This window comes from Procambarus clarkii, chromosome 24, assembly GCF_040958095.1.
Source record: "Procambarus clarkii isolate CNS0578487 chromosome 24, FALCON_Pclarkii_2.0, whole genome shotgun sequence".
In the NCBI taxonomy this organism is placed as follows: Eukaryota; Metazoa; Arthropoda; class Malacostraca; order Decapoda; family Cambaridae; genus Procambarus; species Procambarus clarkii.
In genome coordinates, this window is record NC_091173.1 from 2,641,533 (window position 1) to 2,665,306 (window position 23,774).

The window sequence follows — 23,774 nt, forward strand, 5'->3', positions numbered from 1 at the left end:
TACTAGGTACGACATATATATATGTATGTATATATGTATGTATATATGTGTATGTATATATGTATATGTATATATGTATGTATATATGTATATGTATATATGTATGTATATATGTGTATATTAGTATATTTTGGTAGCAGTCTTTCCTGTAGACATATATTATTAAATATGACCGAAAAAGTAAGATTAATAATTCTAACACGAATTTTCTCAATCTTTCGTACATTACGCTTCACTGTTGGAGGTAAATCAAAAATCAATTCTCCAAAATTAATTTTTATTTCTAGTCTGACGCGACACGGGCGCGTTTCGTAAAACTTATTACATTTTCAAAGACTTTTAGTTCACAAATACACAACTGAATAGAACTTACGTATCTCCGATTTTATATCTACATTTGAGTGAGGTGGGAGGGGTGATGTGGCATTAACACAAGACAGAACAAAAGGGGATATTAATAGGGTATTAAAAGTATCAACACAAGACAGAACACAAACAATGGGTATTGAATAGAAGTGTTTGTAGAAAGCCTATTGGTCCATATTTCAAGAAATATGGACCAATAGGCTTTCTACAAACACTTCTATTCAATACCCATTGTTTGTGTTCTGTCTTGTGTTGATACTTTTAATACCCTATTAATATCCCCTTTTGTTCTGTCTTGTGTTAATGCCACATCACCCCTCCCACCTCACTCAAATGTAGATATAAAATCCAAGATACGTAAGTTCTATTCAGTTGTGTATTTGTGAACTAAAAGTCTTTGAAAATGTAATAAGTTTTACGAAACGCGCCCGTGTCGCGTCAGACTAGAAATAAAAATGAATTTTGGAGAATTGATTTTTGATTTACCTCCAACAGTGAAGCGTAATGTACGAAAGATTGAGAAAATTCGTGTTAGAATTATTAATCTTACTTTTTCGGTCATATTTAATAATATATATGTGTATGTATATATGTATATATGTATATGTATGTATATATATATATATATATATATATATATATATATATATATATATATATATATATATATATATATATATATATATATATATATATATATATATATATATATATATATATATATATATATTTTGTCGTACCTAATAGCCAGAACACACTTCTCAGCCAACTATGCAAGGCCCGATTTGCCTAATAAGCCAAGTTTTCATGAATTAATTGTTTTTCGACTACCTAACCTAACCGAACCTAACTTTTTCGGCTACCTAACCTAACCTAACCTATAGAGATAGGTTAGGTTAGGTTAGGTTAGGTAGGGTTGGTTAGGTTCGGTCATATATCTACGTTAATTTTAAAGCCAATAAAAAATGTTGACCTCATACTTAATGAAATGGGTAGCTTTATCATTTCACAAGAAAAAAATTAGAGAAAATATATTAATTCAGGAAAACTTGGCTTATTAGGCAAATCGGGCCTTGCATAGTAGGTCGAGAAGTGCGTTCTGGCTACTAGGTACGACATACATACATACATACATATATATATATATATATATATATATATATATATATATATATATATATATATATATATATATATATATATATATATAATCATGTTAGGTTACAGCATTGAAACAATTTGTGAGAAAGTCAGGACTATGTGGCCAGTCTGGTGGCAGTCTGTTGAGCACAGGATGTCTGAGTGGCTGTGATGAGGCTGGTCAGAAGAAAAGTGATTCCTAGCTGAAATGAGTTGTGACTGATTTTGCTGCGTTTTGTTGTTGCCTTGTATACCTGGCTGGAGCTGCCACCCAGACCAATGTTGCTTCCTGATTGGACTACTAGAAACCACTTTTATTTACTTTTATATTACTTGTAGCCACTAGAAACATTTTATGATAGATGAGTCATGTAGAAGGCAAATATTATTTTTAATTTGTAAATATTTATACCATATACAATATTGTACAAGATGTGCATAACTGAACAATGCAGTCATAACTTAAGTTTTGCTATCAATGGACTTTATATAGACTGGTCTAGAAACGTGCTGCCGTCTCATGTTGTCACTACCCCAGGCCTTTGTTAGAGTATTTGGTGGCATGTTCACTGGCCTTGGATATGGAGTCTTGTAGTGCATTGCTGAAAGAGATACAGAATCAGTTAAATGCCTCAACTAAGCTAATTAACAAAAATCAACACAAATTGAACCATTATTATTACCTGTACTACATTTCCTACTTTTGTGGATTGTGGAGTGCAGTGTTGCAAATTTTTAAGTTTGCAAAATGCTAATGATGCCTCTATTTAAACTTCAAAGCACAGAAGGCCTTAGGCATGACACCATTGTAATTATACATCAAATAATGTTTTACTTATTAAGCAGCAGAATAACATGGTCAACAAAGCCCTCCAGAGACAGCAGTACAGTAAAGGGAGCAGCTTCTGGACTGGAGGGAGAGAAAAAACCCAGCGTTGAATGTAATGAAATGCCAATTTCTGGATGAGACCCGGAGGCTCCCCAGAGCAATCCAGGCTGATATTGCTAATATTAGACTTTGACATCAATCAGTGTGAATGGAGTTCTTAGGCCTACCAGGGACCACGAGCCCGAACTTGGCCCCCCTTAGAGAGGCACGAGGAGCAATGGCCTATAGAAACCCCCGTGTGGTTGGAAGCATTCTATGGCTGCCCTCGACTGGGTCAGGCAACCAGAAAGGTAAACATCCCAAAACAAACCCCCTATTCTGGTTAAGAAATTGCTACTGAAAGCCAAACTAGTGGACAGAACTACCCAAACAAAAACGAGCAAATGAGCATGACATCACCACGTCGCCATCTGCACAGCTCCCTCCTCCACGGGAGGGGGAAGGAGGAACCCCAGACCCCTCACGCCGGCTACCCAAGACCCCAGTTCTGAGGCTGGATGTCAAAAAACATGTGAAAAAAACACTGACTATATGGAGGGAGGGTTGTCAAGTAGCCTCTGGGTCTCACCCCCCAGAAAATTGCCTTTCATTACATTCAACAAGAGGGACTTACCCGGGAGGTAGTCGTTACTTGCACCTCAACGCGAAGTCAAGACAAACGGGTGCAACCTTCAATTAAAAAGCTACATAGGCCCAAAGAGGCCCAGGAACAAACTAAATGACACTCAGCCAGAATTCTGTTCGAATGCCCAAAAACCCCGCACCCAAATGTCAGCCCAAGACATGTTGCCAAAGATGGCAGCAAGAGCAGCAAACTTACGAACGTCGTGGGCACGGGGATAGACCGCAGGCTGCCTGGATCAAATAACCCAAAGGATAACCCGAGAGACCCCGCACCCTGGAACAGGGAAGGAGGGAAACGGGATCAACCCAAAGCGCGTCCCTATTTGCGTGGCGCGCAAATAACGGCAGAGAGCCGCAACAGGACACAACACATGATGAACCCCAAGGCTTGACCAACCAGGCATCAACAACCCAAGTACCCCTCTGGAAAGCAACCGTCTCATTCTTTGCCAGAAAAGGAGGAGACAGCTGCAAGCAAACAAACCTATCAAGAGGACCAAAAGTGCACAAAACCCGGCGCCGGAGGAGAGCGTGAAGCTCCCCGACCTGACCACCAGAGGCCAATGCCAACAAGAAAAAGAGCCTTAGAAAAACAATCCAGAACCGAAGGGAACCACAACAAACCAAGGAGGAGAGAGATAAGAGAGCACCCGATCTAAGGACCAGGACGGCTCAAGCAGTGCATGAGCAGGCCGGAGGTGAAACAATGCACGAGACAGCTTGCAAAACGGCGCAGAAGTAAGTTATAGCGGCTTCGCCAGCGCCTCATGATTACTAGGCGACAGTATTTGGCAAAAGATATTGGTCCTGAAACAACCACGAGAGAAAGGACAAGACAACCGGAACCGAGAGCGAAGAATACTTAAGAGACGCAGATAGGCAACCACGACCCAGGTAAGGCGCGTGAAAATGCGTGGTGCCAGGTTCGACCCGAACAGGAGACAATGAAAGCGGTAACCGATACGTCCCACAACAAAACCGAGCCAGTCCCTGAACCCTGGATGAATCTGGACATGCCAATACACGTTCCGAGGGTCCAGAGACACCATCCAAGCACCCAGCTCCAACAGAAGCCGGACCTGGGACAGTGTAAGTCATTCGAAAGGAGGGGCAATGAACCCAGGGGTTCAGACGGGACAAGTCCAGAATGAACCGCAGGTCCGCACAATCCCATTTCGGCAGTGGAAACTGACGGGAAACCCATCTTAGGGACGATGTCGTTTCGATCACGCCTAAGTGCACCCACTCTGAGATGACCCAACAGTGCAGGAGAAGAAGCCTGCCCTGCAAGCCCTGAGCCCCCCGAAGGAGGCGGGACCATCCAACACCACCGCAGGCCGTCGGAAACAACCCACAAAGCCCACAAATTGAGAGACCAGGCGTGAGCGAACAGAGCAAGCCTCCCCACCCCATCGCCCCATCAATGGGATGAACTGCAAAAAGGCCGACGCCCCTTACGAGAACCCGAGCCTCGCATAGAGTGAACTCCACAAAGACCAGACGAAGACAGGTCGGAATGCAGCGCCGGCACCAAAACTGTCACCCGTGGCCTACCACAACAAGCAGAACTCCGAGCCCTGGTATAACCCCTCCTGGAAGGTCCCCCCCCTCCCAGAACCTCCCGAGGAACCAACAAGTCAAACATCGGGCGATAGTTAGCAGAAGCCGCCTGCCAATACTGCCCCACCACAGAATCAGCAAACAGCAAGGGACAAAAAGGCAAAGACAATCTAAGAGCCAGGTCCCAAGCAGATGCCAAGGAGGAAGCAAACACCGCCTGCTGCCACACGAGTTGGGAGGCATAAAACAATGACACTGCATCCTGCAGGATCGGCGCACACAGGTTCAACAAGGCAGACAATGCATGCGCCACCAAGTCCAAGGCACCAGACCCAGGAACGGGCCCAGGCGTCCACATCCTCCTTAAGATAGTCCGCAGACAGCTCCAGGAGGGAAAAGAAAAGCAAAACCGAAGCCAACAGGCTATGATCGTGCAAGTCCTCAGCAACCAGCGCAGCCGAAAGGGATGGAACCTGCACGTGAAGCTGCACGACGCCCACATCCCAAGGAAGGGCAGGGGCAAGCAAGCACTCACTGAGGTGCTCAAATTCGCCTCCCAGTAAAACCTGGACCACCATCAATGACTCACGCCACTCAAGCATGCGGGAACGACAACGTTTGCCACGCCTCCAAACCAAAAACAGGACAGTCTGCCAGCCAGGGCACCTCCAGAACCTCATAACGAATCCAGTAGGGAAAAGAAGACCCAAACCTGAACGTAGACGGATCCATAATAGAGGCGTAATCCAGGTCACGCAGGAGGTAAGCCGCAAAGGCCTCCCGCACTCATGAGGTAGGATGCGGGAAGCCAAAAACCTCTGGAAAGACGGGATCAAAGCACCCGAAGGGACATGGAACAAAACCCGAGGAGCGGCAGACACCTAATTCAATTCGTACGAAGAGGGGAAGAAAAGAAAACCCCACTCCTTGTAACAGTAAGCCCAGCTCAAAGGGTAGAAAAACCCAGGTGGGGTCCAACGGGGCCCAAGGCCTCCAAGTCAGCCCCTTCCCTGCCCCAGGAACTACCACATCGGGACCCAGGGCCGAGTCATCTCCCAAAGCCCCGGCCTCAAAAGGCCAGCACAGCCGTAGAAGCCGGAAGAAAGGAGGCTCACTGGTTAGACTCAGACTCTTCGGCAGGGAGAAACGACTCGAATGCCTCCGTCGTCACCCTGGAAGGGGCATCCCCCGTGACCGCCCGAGTCTCAAAACCATCTAAACCTTGCCCCAACCCTGAAACCCTCAGACGTTTCGAAGACGGAAGCAGGAAGGGGGGGGGGGGGGGGAGACCAGACCGAACCACAGCAGGAGAAGGACGAGGGGGGGTGCGGACTGAACCAAAGCCAAAGTGACCAACACCCCCAAGTCAGAGTCCCTATAACCAAAACGGGGCAGCCTCGGGGCATCCGGGTCAGCAACCAACCGAGCGCGTTGCAACAGCCTAAACCTAACGTGCAACGCCTGTGCCGCCTATACCCGAATATTGTCATCAGCAGACTGGGTAAACTGAGTCACCAGCAAGCAACAAAACTCGCAGGACTTCAGGTCAAAAGTGTCCCCGACCCAGCAGTCAGCGTGACGAAGGCAAAAACAATGAGTCACCCTGAGACAAGGGGACAGAGCAACCCTCAAACTCGCACAAAGCGAAGGAGAGGGGGGGGGGGGACTCAGGGGCCACATCCATCGGACCCGCACGCCCCCATGGGGATTCCTAGGGTCCTGATATGGAACAATACGCTCATTGAAGCCCAGGCAGGATACTGCTAACTGGTGCCCAAGTCTACCAACAACTTTCTAAGTAACTGAACCCCTAGGACATGTGCACTTACGGGGACCTAGCAGGGGATACCACCAGAAAGAGAGACGCGAATGCTACATACACTCGGGTCAACAACCAAAGGCAGACCCCCCCCCCAGGCAGGAAAACAAATAGAAAAATAAAACCTCACAAGAGGATAGCGTACCCAGGCGGAACAGAGCCGGCCGCTACGATAGGTGAAAACAAGCTGCACAGTACCCTGCGCCCCTACCAGTGCAAACTGTCTTTCCTTAAGGCGAACAAGGGTGCCAGAACACCGCAGTGCACAAAGGGTGGCCGAAAGCCGAGCAGCAAACGACCAAGCAGAGGCAGAACCCAAGGAACTTGTGGAATGTGGCCCCAAGCTCCAAGAGCAGTACTTACCGGGCACCTAGGAAAGGTAACCCTAGGCGCATGCAGCTCGAGTACTAAAGAATTACCCCTGGCTCGTGCACCCCAAGTGAGACAGCCACCACACCACACAGGCACAGAGCTGAAGACCAATTCAGGAGCCAGAGCACACGACCTCTGCCTAGCACATCAGCCTGAGAATTGGGGTTTAGGGTAGTCGGCGTGAGGGGTCTGGGGCTCCCCTTCCCCCTCTCGGGGAGAGGGGGAGCTGCGCAGATGGTGGCGCAGCAACGTGGTGACGTCATGCTCGTTTTCTCCTTTTTGTTTGGAGAGTTCTGTCCACTAGTTCGACTTTCAGTAGCAATTTCTTAACCATAATAGGGGTTTGTTTTGGGATGCTTACCTTTCTGGGTGCCTGACCCGGTCAAGGGTAGACATAGAAAGCTTCCAACCACACGGGGGGTTTTATAGGCCATTGCTCCTTGTGCCTCTCTAAGGGGGCCCAGGTTCTGGCTCGTGGTCCCCGGTAGACCTAAGAACTCCATTCACACTGACTGATGCCAAAGTCTAATATTAGCAATATCAGCCTGGATTGCTCTGGGGAGCCGACAGGGTTCCCCCCCCCCCCCTCAGAAAATCAAAACAAAAATTGCCTTCTACCACTATTTGCAGTTAAGGGACAGCAACATATGGGTGACTTGTGATTCCATGTTAAAGTAAACAGGCCAACCAGAGGAATGTTAAATCTGGTGCATATCTAATGAAATTAAGGCACGTTCATCTCCTACTCCATCACAATAGAACAATAATGGGAGGACACTGATAAGCACATTTAATATGCCCTAAATGTGAACTGCCTCAAACCCTGAGAAGCCAGAGAACAGGCGGTTGTCAGAGTCCAACACCACGTTGATAGAGATCAGAAGCCATCCCTCTCACTGCGACAGAAGACCATCAGTGCAGTTTCTAAGATAAATCTTTTTGCCAAGCCTTTTGGAAGAGATGCACAGAAACACCATTTCCCTGACATTAATATGAGAAGACATTGTTTATATAAATGTTTATATAAACCAGATGGAATACAGAATTATACAAACATGTTTTCTGATGATGCTAAGCTAATAGGGAAGATAAGGGACAGACAATTGTCATGCCCTTCAAGATGACCTGGACAAAAATGTATGAAGCAACACTTTGCAGGTGGAATTCAACCTTCCACATGACCACTTTGGCCAAGTTCACCTGTTAACACATCCTGGAGCTTGGATTGTGTCCCCGGACCTTCAGGATGTTTATTGGCTCATCCTGATACGTCACAGGTTCAAGGACTGGATAGGTTTTCTTATAGGGCATCAGGCTTAATACTTTAGGGGTTCTTTCCATCGTTTTGAATCTGCTCACCAGCCGTTGCATGTTTACCAGGTTGGCGTAGTTGTTGTGGTCCGGCTGCATCTGTTAGGCTTTTTTGTGTTGGCCTACCTCGACAACTGGCTAATGTGGGCCCCCAATCAATCCACACGGCCAGGGATCGGGTTCTTTACCAGCTTACTGAATTTGGGTTCCCAGTGAACTGGAGAAAGTTTCAGTTGGTTACTTCCCAGTTTCGAACTTGTCTTGGCCTTGTTTGGGACTCTCAGTTGGAATCTCTGTCTCTACATCCGGCAGCGTTGCTCTGCCTGCGGCTTCATTGCTGTCCGGTGTTGGAACAGCCCCAGGCGACTCATTGGCTGGTTGTGAGAGCGCCTGAACTTTGCCTGCATTGTATTTGCCCTGGGCTGGGTTTGGCTCTGGACATTACACAGGTTTCTCCAATTCTGCCCACTTTACTGCTTCCAGGACTGGTGGGTTTGGGCCCCACCCGCCCTTCATCGACTCTTGCTTCACAGATTTCCCCTTCAGGCTTTCAAGAGTTTAGTTTCATCCTCCCATCACTCAATATTTTCACAGACATCTTGTCTTTGGTTTGTGGCTTCGTGACCAGCATTGACCAGGCCACCCAAGAACAGTGGTCTGGCCCATTTCTTTAGCAAACAGCATGGTGAGAATTTGCAGCTGTGGCTTGCCCTGCGAAGGATTCAGCTGTCTCTGGGCCTGTGCTCTGGCTTCATGCCTACTGCTTCCTGGTAGTTTATTGCCTGATCTGAGGGGGGCATCTTCAGATATACCTTCAGTCCATTCTCCTTTAGAGCTGGATGCTTCAGGTGGCTTGGCTTCTGACTTCTTTGGATTTGGTTCTAAGCGCAATTCACATGCGAGGTGTGTAAAACATTCATGCAGGTGGGTTATCTCACTTCTGTCCCATTTCCATGGTGTTAACTCAAATAGTCTATTAATCAAAGCATTTGTTTCATGATTTCTCCTGGTGTTCAGTACACCAAAGGTACTGGAAGAAAATATGGTAGAAAATGCAGAATAAAACCAGTGAAGAACAGGGGTGCCATAAACACAAAGAACACTGTATAAACATCAGAGGTCCACAGTTGTTCAACACCCTCCCAGCAAGTATAAGAAATATTGCCGGAACAACCGTGGACATCTTCAAGAGGAAACTAGATAGTTTTCTTCCAGAAGTGCTGGACCAACCGGGGCTGTGGAGGATATGTGGGCCTGCAGGCCGCTCCAAGCAACAGCCTGTTGGAGCAAGCTCTCACAAGTCAAGCCTGGCCTCAGGCTGGGCTTGGGGAGTAGAAGAACTTCCAGAACCGTATCAAGCAGATACCTAGATTAAAACACCATTCCCAAACTTTAGGAGCAAAAGCTGGTACTGTACTGTATATGTCTCCTCAATTATCATTAGCTCTGGTTTCCACAGATAATTTAAGTTTGGAAATGTGCAATTCTGTAAGACTACCTGCTGACAACTACAGTACAGTACTGGGAAATGCATACTTGGGAAGCAATTTGAATAGTCATCGATTACAAGACATGCACAGGGTCACTCCAATTATCAATAATTTTAGAGGTTCACCAAAAACTGGAAACTTGCCTAACTTAACGCTAAAATAAATGTCACACTTAGTTTAACTAAGTGTCCAATTGTCAAACTGCCATAAGGAGCATTATGATATACATTATGCATGTTACAATTTTGGAATGGAAGGGGGTGGGGGGTTGTAAGGGATCTGGAGGAAGTGCTATATATGACTATACTGTATAGCACTTGGAAAGGATTGGATAAGGATTTGGGATGACAGAGGGGTAAGTAAGTAAGTAAGTAATTATCAAAAGAAGGCACCAAACCGGGAAGGCTATGTAGCACCATCAAATACGCAAAATAATCAGAGGGCGCTAAATATCACCAAGGATGCCAATACGAGAACAAAAACGCATAAGGCGAACGATATCAAAAGTATCCGAGTCACCAAGAATTCTATCGAGGGACAGGTGACCGCGAGGGGCGGTCGGAAAGCAAGACACACGCTCGTCCTGGAAGTCAGGACATTCAAGAAGGACATGCACGACCGTAAGAGGGACAATGCAACTAGGACAATAAGGAGCAGGGCGGCGCTCCATCAAGTGACCATGGGTTAAGCGAGTATGGCCAATACGCAACCTCACCAGAGCTGTTTCCCACCGCCGGTTACGGTGGAAGGAGGACGGCCACGAGGAAACACAACATTTAAGAGTACGTAGCTTGTTACCAGTAACAGACAACCAAGAAGCCTGCCAACGGGTAAGGACTGAGGAATGGATAACCGGGTAAAAGTCGGAATACGGAATGCCTTTACGAGAGATGGGACAAGAGCGGACAGCTTCCTTAGCAGCAGCATCCGCACGCTCATTTAAAGACACACCAATATGGCTGGGAACCCAACAAAACTCAACCGACTTAAATTTACTGTGAACGAGAAACAGCCAATGCTGGATCTCGACAACTACTGGATGAACCGGATTAAAGGACCCGAGAGCCATGAGGGCACTACGAGAGTCAACAACAACCACAAAGGAAGACTGACAACGAGAAAGCAGGAGACGAAGAGCATAGAGAATAGCATAAAGTTCCGCTGTAAAGATGCTAGTCTCCGGAGGCAAGCGACACACATAAGTGCGATCAGGAAAAACAACAGAGTAGCCAACACCGTCCGCTGACTTAAACCCATCGGTGAAGACAGAAACGGAGCGGGAGTGAGAAGAAAAGTGCTCGAGGAAAAGGCGTTTTAGAACCGTAGGAGGGGTAAAAGCTTTAGTGACACGGGTCAAGGAAGTACAAAACCGCGGAAGAGGGACCCTCCACGGGGGCAAAGAAGGAACAACACGAGGAGAAACATCAGAAATACGAACGGAGAGAGAATCCTGTAGGCGAGATAACCGGACAGAAAGAGGGAGGTGGTGAAGAGGAACAGGAACCGCAGGAGGGGTAAAAGTTAAAGCACGACAGAAGCGAGAGGAAGGATGTTGCAAGGACCGCGCAAGATAGCGAAGACAGTAGCGATCACGGCGGTCCTGGAGAGACAGGAAGCCAGTGTCAACATATAAGCTAAGGATGGGAGTCGAACGAAAGGCACCAGAACTGAGGCGCAACCCAGTATGGTGCAAAGCATCAAGACGGCGAAGAGTAGAAGGAGAAGCAGACGAGTAAGCAGGGCAACCATAATCGAGCTTAGACAGGACGAGAGAGGAATGTAAAGCAAGGAGAGTGCGCCTATCTGCCCCCCAAGAAGTATGGGACAAGACCCGAAGGAGGGTAAGGGCCTTAGAGCACTCAACACGGAGGTAAGAGATATGGGGAGACCAAGACAAACGAGTGTCAAGGAATAACCCCAAAGGCTTCGCGGAATCTTTGTATTCAAGGGGATGACCATAAAGTGACAAAGAGGGACGAAGAACAACCCGTTTCCGCGTAAAAGTCATGGCACAAGTCTTAGAAGTAGAGAACTTGAAGCCATGACCTGTGGCCCAAGACGACACGGCATCAATTGCAAGTTGAAGCCGGCGTTGAAGGAGAGGCGAATCATCACCCTGACAACAAAGAGTAAGATCATCGACATAGAGAGCGGAGAAGACACCAGAAGGAAGAGAGGAAAGAAGACCATTGAGGGAAACAAGAAAAAGAGTAGTGCTCAGAACACTACCTTGGGGCACACCTTCGTATTGCTGAAAAGAGGGAGAGAGCGCGGTACCAAGGCGCACCCGAAAGGAACGACGAGAGAGGAAGCTGCGGAGAAAGAGAGGGAGATGACCACGAAGGCCAAAAGAATGAAGTTGAGATAGGATATGATAACGCCAAGTGGTGTCGTAAGCCTTTTCTAGGTCAAAAAGGACGGCAACAACGGAGGTCTTCGCAGCAAAAGCAGTACGAATATAGACCTCCAAGTTCACCAGGACATCTGTCGTGCTGCGGCACTTGCGGAAACCAAATTGAGAAGGGGAGAGGAGGTGATGGTGTTCCAGGAACCACATCAGACGAACGTTAACTATACGTTCAAAGAGTTTGCAGACACAACTTGTGAGAGCAATAGGGCGAAAGTCCTTAGGGGAAGTACCCAGAGACCCCGGTTTGCGAACAGGGAGGACAACGGCATCGAGCCAGTCCTCAGGGACTGACGACGACTCCCAGATCCGATTATACAGACTCAGTAAATACCGAGACGTGCACGGAGGGAGATGGCGAAGCATCTCATAATGAATACCATCGGAGCCCGCCGCCGTAGAACCGCAGAGGGCCAGGGCAGAACGAAGTTCAGAGAGAGAGAAGGGATCATTATAGGGAAGCTGAAGATGAGTGCAGAAATCTAAAGGACGAGACTCAAGGACAGGTTTACGAAGAAGGAAAGATTGGGGAAGATGAAGACCAGAGCTAACAGAAGAAAAGTGGGAACCCAGTTCGGATGCGACCTGCAACGGGTCCGCCACAAGAGTATCATGGAGGTGAAGGACCGGTGAAACATCGGGAACGAACTTACCCGCTATCTTGCGGATACGCTTCCAGATCTGGGCCAGAGGGGTCTCGGACGTAATTGTTGAGACATAAGATGCCCAACATTCACGTTTAGCCGTACGGATGGCCCTACGGGCCACCGCACTCGCTTTCCGAAAGAAAAGAAAAGAATCGGTCGTCTGCCTATGGCGGTGCCTCTTCCAGGCTGCACGCTTACAGCGGACAGCCCGAGCACAGTCCGCATTCCACCAGGGAACGCACTTCCGTGGACCCCGAGAGGAAGAGCGAGGAATAGAGCGGAGGGCAGCGTTGAAGACAGTGTCATGAAAAAGGAGGAGAGTGCGAGAGAGAGGCAGAAGGGAGAGGTCAGGGAGAGCAGCACTGAGGGTAAATAGGGTCCAATCTGCCTTAGCAAACTGCCACCTAGGGAAAGAGAGGGAAGGGCGAAAAGAGAAAAAGGAAACAAGGATGGGGAAATGATCACTTCCATGGAGGTCATCAAGAACCTGCCACGTGAAATCTAAGTAAAGAGAAGAAGAGCAGAGAGAAAGATCAAGACAAGAAAGGGTGCGAGTCCGAGAGTCCAAATGAGTGGGCTCACCAGAATTCAGAAGAGACAGGGAAGAAGAGAGGAGAAACGGCTCAAGGAGGCGACCCCGGGTATTCGTCAGAACGTCACCCCAAAGAGAATGACGACAATTGAAGTCACCCAGCAGGAGCACAGGCTCCGGCAAGGAGTCCAGGAGGTGTTTCAAATCAGGAAGAGAGAGCGGGACACTCGGGGGGAGATAAATGGAACAAACTGTGTACCATTTCCCCACAAAGATACGAGCAGCAGAACAATGGAGAGGCGAAGGAAAAAGTAAAGGAACAAAGGGAACATCAGCCCGAATCAAGAGAGCAGAAGAATTAGAAGCCCCAGCAATGGCTGGGGGGGGGGGGGGAAGAGAAAGGAATAGCCACGAAAACGACCAGGACGAGCACCAAGCATTGGCTCCTGGAGACAGACACAAAGGGGCGAAAACCGCGAAATCAGAAGTTGGAGTTCGAGGAAATTGGCGTAATAACCTCGAACGTTCCATTGAAGAATGGACAACAACGAGAAGAGAAAGGACAAAAACAGAGAACAAGGAAGAAACAAAGGCGAAAGAGCAACAGAGCACGTTAAAGAATATCAGGGTCGGGATCAGGGTCAGCAAAGTCAGGGTTAGGGGGCATGGGTAAACTGAGCAAAGACGGAGGGAAGGAAACGGGAGAACAGATCAGAGGTGGGCGGGCAGGGTCCGGAGGAGGAGGAGGAAGAGGAGGAGACAACGGAGAGGAGCCGTCAAGGACAGCAGCAGGAGGAGGGGGAGTAGAAAGAGGGGAGCGCACCCCAGCAAGAGCAGCAACCGAAAGGGAAGCAGGGGCCAAAGAAACCTCCATAGCAGGAACAGGGGGCGCAAGCACTGAAACGGGAGGGGAAGGAGCAACAGAGCCAGGAGGAGGAGCTGAGGAAGAAAGCGAAGCCTTCTTACCCGCCGGGGAAGAGGAAGGAGAGGAGCCAGGCTTACGCTTCTGACAAAGAGACCGGTGTCCCAGCAACTACGTACCGGGCAACGGATTCCAGTGTCTCAACAGGAGAAGCCGAATGAGAGCACACACGACGGCCGTTAGGAGAACGATGGACATCCGCCCGCACCGACAGGCGGTGGGGAGAGCCGATAGATGGAGGAAGAGGATGGGAAGGAGGATAGGAGGGGGACGAGGAAGAAGACACAGAAGACACGACAGACTGGGTAGAAGGAAGGGGAACCCCAGACAGAGGACCAGGAGGAGGATCCTTCGGGAGAGAACCCAAAGGAACAGAGGAGGGGGCAGTGGGCGCATCAGGGTCCAAGGCCCGGAAACGGTTGTGAGTCTGAGGAAGGCGGGAAGGACGAGGAGAGGAAGAGCGCAACACGCGAGCATAAGAGATATTAGCATAAGGCGGGAGCCGGCGAACCTGGCGCCTCGCCTCAGGAAAAGATAAACGCTCCCGGTGCTTCAGGTTGAGGACGGCTGCCTCAAGCTTGTAATGGACACACGCACGGGAGAAGGTAGGATGGGCCTCACCGCAGTTGAGGCAACGAGCCTGGGGAGAAGTGCACTCCGACTTAGAGTGACCTTCGCCACCACACAAAGGACAGAGAGAGACAGTCCCGGAGCAGCGGAGGGCACCATGCCCAAACCTCCAGCACTTGTTGCAGAGCCGAGGAGAAGGAATGTACTCCTGGACAGAGCACCTGGCACCAGCAAGAATGACAGAGGGTGGAAGGGTCCTACCATCAAAGGTAATCTTCACAACCCGGAGGGGTTGACGGCGACTACCACGAGGGGGACGAGTAAACGTGTCCACCTGGAGAATAGAATGGCCCTGGGCAGCGAGGATATGTCGAATATCGTCGTGGCAGTCGCGCAGGTCCCGAACACCGGTTGCAACATGGGGCGGGAGCAAAATAGTGCCAACACTGGCATTCAACTGAGCGTTCTTCGAGACCCGAATGGGGGTCTCGCCAAGGCAGGATAAGGCAGCCAAGCGGGAAGCAGCATCCTGAGAAGGAGCAGCAACGACACGTGTACCGAGACGAGTGGGGTTGAAAGTAATGGAGGCATCCACGGAATCAATGAGATGTCGATGAAGGGAGAAATCGTCAGGAGGCGCAGAATCAAGAGGGAGGAGATCAAAATATTTGGCCCACGAAGCGGGACCAAACAAGGCTTGATAGGTAGCAGAACTGGAAGGAATCGAGCGAGGGCGGCCGTGACGAGGACGGCGGTGAGAACCCCCATAGAGGGGTTAAAAGGCGCAGTAGTTACAACGAGAGAAGGAGCCGCGCCAGGTAGTCACCACTGGGGGCTTGGGGCTCGACCCAACCACAGAGGAGGGAGGGGAGCCAGGGGAAGGAGTCAGAGAGGCCAAAGGAGGAGCAAGGTCGGGGCCCAATGCAGGGGAGGCTACAGAGCCCGGTCTTCCAATACGGACCGACTCGGGGGCTTGGTCGCCCACCCCACGAGCCTGAGAAGGTAAGCCAGAAGCAGCCGAAACAGGGGTTATCATCTTGACGAAAAGAAGAATTCACTCACGAATGTGCCCCCACACCCACCATGGAGCCACAATTAGAGGCAGGACACCCAACAAGAAGCTATCGCCGATCTAGTCGGGGCCTCCTAGGGGTGCGTCGTGAGTATACGCCCCACAAACGCCACCTTAAGAAACCGACAGTCCGTCGAGATCGGGTTCAGTGACGAAGTGGGGATTGACAATAAAAGGTTCCCCTCGCTCTCGACGTCGGGTACTGCAGTTCTACGGGTGCATGAGTATGCCTCCTCAAGCACCCGGGCGTCAAAATAGAAGAAGTCCATGGAAGAACCAGAACGAGCAAAAGGTCGGCAGGAAACGGCAAGCAGATAGGAGAAGAGGGGGGAGAAAAACGAAACAGAAGGAAAAGGAAAAGGTGCCCAGCAGAATTGGAGAGGACGGCAGCAGGAGCACAAGGCTAGAAAAAGACAGAGGACTGTCCTAAGGAGCATCACACTCTGGCAGCCGCCCACGAAGCCCCCACACGGCGACAACGAGCTGAGCGGGGAGGGGGGGACAGAGGGGTAAGGAATGGTGCCCAAAGGCTTGGACAGTTGAGAATTGAACACCAACCTACATGAGGCAAGACCGTCACTCTACCATTTGGCCCAAGTGAGGGCAGCAAGACATTCTTTGCAGCAGTGTTGCCATCTGGTGGTGTTGTGGAACTGGGTGGGTATTTTGATTGCTAGTAAAGAGTTTGGGCTTCCCTCAATAAATGTGTACATTATGTCACTGAAACCTGTTTGCAGTGTGCTTCAGAAAAGATCCTTTTGAATATCAGGTGTTATGATCAGGTGGCTATACAGTATTACTCAAGTGTGCCACATGTTCTAATGTTAATTATGTGCCCTTTCAGCATGGCTGCTGTTGACACAAGAACCATTAGGTTTCTCAGTTGGAACATTCGTAGCATCAACAAAAGACTGAATGACCTAATTGCATATGTTACCAGTAACAACATAGATATCATTGCTTTACATGTCCTAGGACGTGTAGGAGCCCTACACGTCCAATATGATAAGCAAAACCCCACCAAAAATCAGAGGGTATGCATCCTATAATAACAGTAACGCCACAGGCCTATTAACATACGTCAGAAGTGATTTACCGCACATTCTTGTGAGCACGTCACACAATGTACACATACAGTACCATCACTTTCATGTACAAACTACAGCAGGCCACTTTTCATTCCTCAACGTATATGCCAGAAGCCAGAAACTCAATGTAACACTGCTCCCAGATCTAGACAATCATGGGACAATATACATGGGAGATTTTAATGCTAGACATATTACACTGGGAGACAGTACTAACAACGATAATGGATGCAAATTTATCAAATATGTTTATGACAACAGATTAACCGTGTATACTACGGATACCCAAACTCATTTACTGGGAGGCAGACTTGATTATGTAATGGGTAGAAACCTTGTGCAAGATAGGATGGAATGTTCGTTGGTAAATCACTTAGTTAGTGATCACTATGCAGTTTCTGCTTCCTGTGAGGTACAGTGTGATGTACCTAATACCTGCCCGAAACGCTGCGCGTGCTAGTGGCTTTACAAGACTGTAATTACCATATTTGTATCCTCACATTCCTTATGTACATTCTTGTATATGCATAAATAAATAAATAAATAAAATAAATAAATAATAGACATCAGAGACGGAAAATGAATATTCCATATGGCTTGCATGACCACTTTATTAATTGTATATCAAAATGGTATCAAGATTACACAATAACAAATGTACAAGCCTTCTCCAGAGATCTCGTTGATACGATTACTACCTACTACGACACATGGGTGTGTTGGGGAACAGGTCGTAAGCCTAGCAGAAGTGGGCAACACCTACCACCACCCAAGTGGGTCCTTGACCCCGTATTTGTTAAAGAACATGAACGAGTAAAGCAACTTGGAGATACGTACAAACAAACCAAAGCACAAGGTGACTTGCATGCACTTCTAGTTGCAAATAGAGGTGAGAGACATGAGCAACGTTATACGTAATAAACATTGGGAAGAGTTCCTACAAAGTATAAATGAGCAAACAACACTTGAAGTTTGGGAAAAGATACGAAAAATCTCTAGAAGCAGCCCAACCAAACCACTGCACCACAGCCCACTAGAACAAACAAACATCCTCCTTGATCAATGGGCACTAACATCGAGCTACGACTCACTCCCAATTAACATAAAGCACAAACTTGATGACACACGCCCCAACAGACAACGAACCATCAATCTTGCCTGTACAGCTATCGACGTGTCGGACCTTAATGATGTAACTGAATGGGAATTAAATCATGCATTAAAGATGGGAAAATCAACTGCTCCCGGAGAGGATGGTATTACTTACAGTCTACTGAGATTAGTCTCACACGTACCAGGTCCACTATTAGTGTTGTACAGAATGAGTTTACGTGAAGGAGTATTACCTGATGCTTGGACAAAGAGTGTCATTGTTCCCATCCCCAAACCACACTCAGATAATTATAGACCCATATCTCTAACATCGTGTGTTTGCAAAGTGCTTGAGCGCATTGTTCTTAACTACTAACTCATGTATCGTATACAGGGACACCTGTCACCCCAACTGTTTGGATTTATGCCTGGGCTCAGTACACACACTGTTTTGCTGAGTACTTCGCACATATTGAAGCTTCCCCTCAAACAGTCTTCATCGACCTAGCAGCAGCTTTTGATACAGCAAACAGAGAAATCATACTGAAACAGCTTGCCGAGCTGGGAATACAAGGAATATTACTGAAATGGATAAAGGGCTATTTGTCTAATCGAACAGCATATGTTTTGTTTAATGGTGTTAAAAGCACAGAGAGCAAACACTTTGAACTGGGAACTCCACAAGGAGGGGTCCTCAGTCCCTTGTTGTTCAACGTTCTGATGCATAAACTTATTAAAGATCTTCCAACTAATAATGAAGACACTCATTTGTTATGCTGATGATATATGTTTACAGGCTGCCACCGAGCCTAGAATGCAAGTTCTGCTCGACGCTTTTGCTACTAGAGCTGAGGAATGTGGCCTCCTTATCTCTGTACAGAAAACTCATGCCCTCATTCCATGTGGTATTCCACCAGCCAATTATCATATAGATGGGCGAGCACTTGAGAACTGCGAGTCTTACAGATACCTTGGTGTCCCCATTAACAACCCTGGGTACCTTTCTTCTCTCAAGAGGAGACTTTGGGAGAGATTAAAGCCCTTGCGGGTCCTTGTTGGTGTCAATCATGGACTTAACGTGAGACTTGCTAGAATGTTTTATGTATCATTTATACGCTCTGTGATTGACTACAATGCTCTACATCTCACACTGTATACTGACAAAGAGCTGAAATCTCTTGAAACCTTGCAAAATGAAGCTATGCGTCTCATCCTTGGGGCTCCAAAGTCCATGAGAATAGTTAATATGAGAGAAGTTAAAATTACCTACCATAAGTGAGAGAATTTTGTCTATTAGCACAGTTTTTGGCGTGAAGGCATTGAGTAGATCTAGACAACACATGAAGTTTCAAGCTAAACTTTCTAATATGCTGCACTCACCTGAGGTCTATAGAAGAAGAACGAAATCTGATTATGTATATTGGTTCTACAAGGTAGCCAACTCCATCAAAATATTAAATATGTACCCAACTCAACTAATGATTAATCAGCCAATTACTCCATGGGATAACTGGGATCTATCAGTTGATTTTGTAAATGCGCCCAAGAAAGATAGTGTGCACACTACATTATTAAAACAGTTAACACTGAAAAGCATCATTGAAAGTACTCAGAGTATGGGTAACGATGTGTATCAGTGCTATACCGACGGCTCTGTAGAAGAAGGTGGACGATGTACCGGATGTGCATGTAACATATTTGAACAATCTTCTCTCGTACATACAGCAATAAAGCGCGTCAATGACTGGGCAAGTACAACTCAAACCGAACTTACAGGCATATACCTTGCCACTAATTTTTTAAAAGACAAAGGCAGTGGACTTATATACTGTGACTCGCAGAGTGCACTCCTGGCATTGAACGCACATAGTAGTGACACCCAGAAAATAGTGATATTCGAATGAATGTTTTAGCTGCCAAAGAAAACAGATTTGAGATTAAATTCCTATGGATACCATCACATGTTGGCATCTCACGGCATGACACTGTTGATATGCTTGCTAAGACAGCCTGCAGAAAACCAGTGGTAGAAATTGATATGGGTGTTTCATTAGCACTGACAAAGAGAATACTTAAACAAATATCTAATGAAAATCTCACCGACCTAACAAATTCTCAAAGACCTGAAAGTTGTAGCATTAATTATTATGATAGATATCGTGAGGAGACATTCACATATGGGACTAATAGAACAAGAACCCGGCAATGTGATGTTATAGTGGTCAGAATACGCCTGGGATATAGACGTATCTGGCAGCTTACTCAAAACCCAAATGTCAAGTACACAATGTGTCAACTTTGTGAAAGAGAAAACATGCACTCTCTTGAACATTATATTGTAGAATGTCCCATACTGACTGACTTTCGCCCTCCTGGGCTAAGGTATGCCGAACTCTGTAATTACTATATGAGTACTGGAACACTTGATATATTGGACTTGTATCCAAGATTGACCATGTAATATATCAATCATACAATGTTTATATATGATGCAACTATATAACCTGAGCATGTAAAAGCACCTTCATCACCTTCAATGATTAAGTGCTTAATTGCACACTAGTTTCTTTATCAGCTATCTTACCCTGTCAGAGTAAATGAGACAAATGTATGTGAATGCATGTGTGTGTGTATATATGTATGTATATGTGTGTATGTATATGTATGGGTATAAAGTATATATGGAAGCTGATCAGAATTACATTTCACCTTTGTGAATGTACATTAATGACACTATGTAAAAGACACATCAAACACTTTATGTAGGGCATACGTAAATCTGTTTATCTATGTATTTACGTATGTAGGTTAGCTTAGCATTTAAAAAGCACCGAATCACCTTCTGTGGTTGAGTGTTCAATAAACCCTTGAACTATATGTTTAACACTTCTCTAATCCTGTCCATGGAGGACAGAAGAAAATGTATATATGCTGGTTAGCATTGTAAATGTGTGGCCACGTCTGTGGTTAAAAAAAAAAAAAAGCATTGGTGTGATGTGTATTCCTATCTGTGTAATGATCCTGACAGTAGCGAATAACTATACCTTTTGGAGCAGTAATCTATGTGAGCAAACCTCAGAAATAATTGTTAAAATGATAGAGTTTCACCTTGCATATTACCTAATTACAGTCTAGTATTTACATTTTGACTAACCAATTTCAAGTCTGGCTTCTCCTTCTGCAATGTGTTCCTCAATGCTCTTCACATTGGTAATGTATTTATTTGTTCTAAACAACTCCTGTGCTTCACTGGTGATATATTTTTTCTCTGCTTCAGTTTCAGAAGGATTCCGAGCTTCCCAGGACTGACCAATACGTAGAATCCGTTTATACAAAGACAAAACTTGTTTCTTCAGGCTATTTGCCATAAGGAAAATGTACCTGAAAATATAGAACTCATAATAGTATCAATTGCAAAAGAATATTCTTCCATCCAAGATATGGCTTCTTAGAAGGTTGTAACAGAACTCATGGGCACCACACCAGAAACAAATACCTATTTGATATTCCAAGAGTACGACTTAATCAAACCAGAAATCCTCTACAAATCAAGGGACCCAGAATGTGGAATGACCTTCCCAATCATGCCAAAGGCTGTACCTCTCTCAACCAGTTTAAGATGAAGAGTAAATACACTACTACCTAATTAACTCCATGTAACCTACCTTACCCCTAAATGTCAACCCATGTCTTACTATTTTTAAACAATGCTGTTTGTTGACCAACTTGTTTATTGGCTATTTTGTACCAATATCGCCCCCTTTATTATCTTTTATTTTTTCTTTCAATCGAATTTATACTTTAAGCTCAATTATTATTAAGTTTAGTCTAATTTTTTTTTCTTCCACACCTTGCCCGAAACGCTATACATATTAGTGGCTTTTGGTATTTGTATGTACTAGCTCTGCTTATAAATACAGTAATCAGAATGTTTGTAACTCTGCATCTATGTATGTACTTTTCCTAAATAAAATATTATTATTATTATTATTATTATTATATCAAAGTACAATGGAATCTGCATGATAGAATAATTTGTATAGTGGGGACTATCATAATTTACCCGAGGACTACCATCTCCCTAGTTGCCTCGTTAGGGTCAGGAAGCAAGTGGCTTTTCATGTCAAAGGTCCTCCCCATTGTTCCTAAGGATGGTGCTCAGTTCCTGGAACTGAGCACCATCTTCCCTGCCAGACAAACCAGCCAGAAAATTAACAAATCTATCAACTTCCCTGTATCTCAGGCGATAAGTGCACCAGAGGGTCCGTTTAATTACCCAAAGCTACCCAAACTTACTCAAAGCTTCCTAGCATTACATTAGTAATGAATAAATATAATATATTTATTCATTATAATGCTGGTGCTAAATGTAGAATATGAAAAACATATTTTTACTCTAAAAAAGTATCATTTTATAACGAAATTTGATGAAAATAAGAAGCTGGTGCCGCCAAAGACTTGCTTTGGCGGCACATTGTCGCTTGGACCAAAGCAGGGGGTCCGTCTAATTACCGCAAGCTACCACAAGCTACACAAGCTTCACAAAGCTTCCTGGCAATACGCTATTAATGAATAAATATGATAAGTTAGGTTAGGCTGACCTGACCTGACCTAACCTAAGTTAACCTAACTTAACAAAACCTAACCTAACCTAACCGACGCTTGGATCATCGACTTGATTTGGCGTCACCGGCTCTTTATTTTTGTCTAATTTCTTTATAAAAAGATACTTTTTCAGATTAAAATTATGTTTTTTCATGTTGTACATTCAGCACCAACATTATGAGTAAATATATCATATTTATTCATTACTAACGTATTGCCAGCATGCTTTGCGAAGCTTGTGGTAACTTGTGGTAATTAGACGGACCGAAAGCAGGTCCAAGCAACAATTTTTGCTGGCATAGCCTCCTGTAACTTACCTAACCAACCTACCCAAACATAACCTTACCTCACCTAATCTAACTAAACCTATCAAAACATAACTTAATATAACCTCTAGGCAACAATATATCTTGAATAATTTGTTCTTCTTGGATAAGTCGCTCCAAAATATTGTCGCTTGGATAGTCGACTTCTTATGACCTCTCATGCCACTTAGTTTCGACTAATTTCGTTATAAATTTATATTATTTCAAAGTAAACATATGTTTTTTTATGTTGTACATTTAACACCAACAACATGGTGCGTAAATATAGCATATTTCTTCATTACTTACGTAATGCTAGGAAGCTTTGGGTAATCAGACGGACCCCGGCACCGGGTGTCATAACATTGCGGAGAGAACTGGTCAAGTCGTCTACTGCAATTTCGGATACCGGGTTAGAAACAACTTCGTTCACTGAGAAGTTTGTACATACAAACGCTTTCGTTCGTATATGCGCTGGTTTGTGTTCGCTGCTGTTCTCATCTGAATAAATACATGGCACTTGATCATATAATTAGCGCTTCCATTCAAGTTTAAGTTCAAGTACGTTTATTGAGACAAGAAAGAAATACATTTCAAAGGGATAGAGTATCTTAGGCTATTTCTACCCCCCCCCCCTTTACTACTCTACTTTAGGCATTGTATGTACTAGCTCTATCTATAAATCCATCATCTTTTGTATCTTACCTTGTATGTATGTACTTTACCTGAATAAATTTGTTAAATGTCAACCCATGTCTTACTATTTTAAAAAAATGCTGTTTGTTGACCAACTTGTATATTGGCTATTTTCTACCATGTAAATGTTAGAGAGTTCATAAGTAACAGTGTCATTGAAAAAGAAACAAGAGACAGTGTATTGCAGCTGTATTGTCTTGCAGCCAGCTGCATCACAGAACTTAGAGGAATACGAGGAGTGATACAAAGCAGAGCAAAAGGACAGTA

The 23,774-nt window shown here is 45.7% G+C and overlaps 1 protein-coding gene across 1 annotated transcript; it reads right to left on the reverse strand.

Annotated features, from left to right (window-relative positions):
- Window positions 1-1,631: 1,631 nt before the first annotated feature.
- On the reverse strand, window positions 1,632-23,252 carry LOC138368155 (LYR motif containing protein 1-like). The gene is made up of 3 exons (XM_069330455.1): window positions 23,121-23,252; window positions 21,056-21,282; window positions 1,632-2,108 (listed from the first exon to the last, which is right to left on the reverse strand). The coding sequence occupies exons 2-3, from the start codon at window positions 21,267-21,269 to the stop codon at window positions 1,969-1,971; spliced, it is 354 nt and encodes a 117-aa protein (XP_069186556.1). The 5' UTR covers window positions 21,270-21,282; window positions 23,121-23,252; the 3' UTR covers window positions 1,632-1,968.
- Window positions 23,253-23,774: the final 522 nt, after the last annotated feature.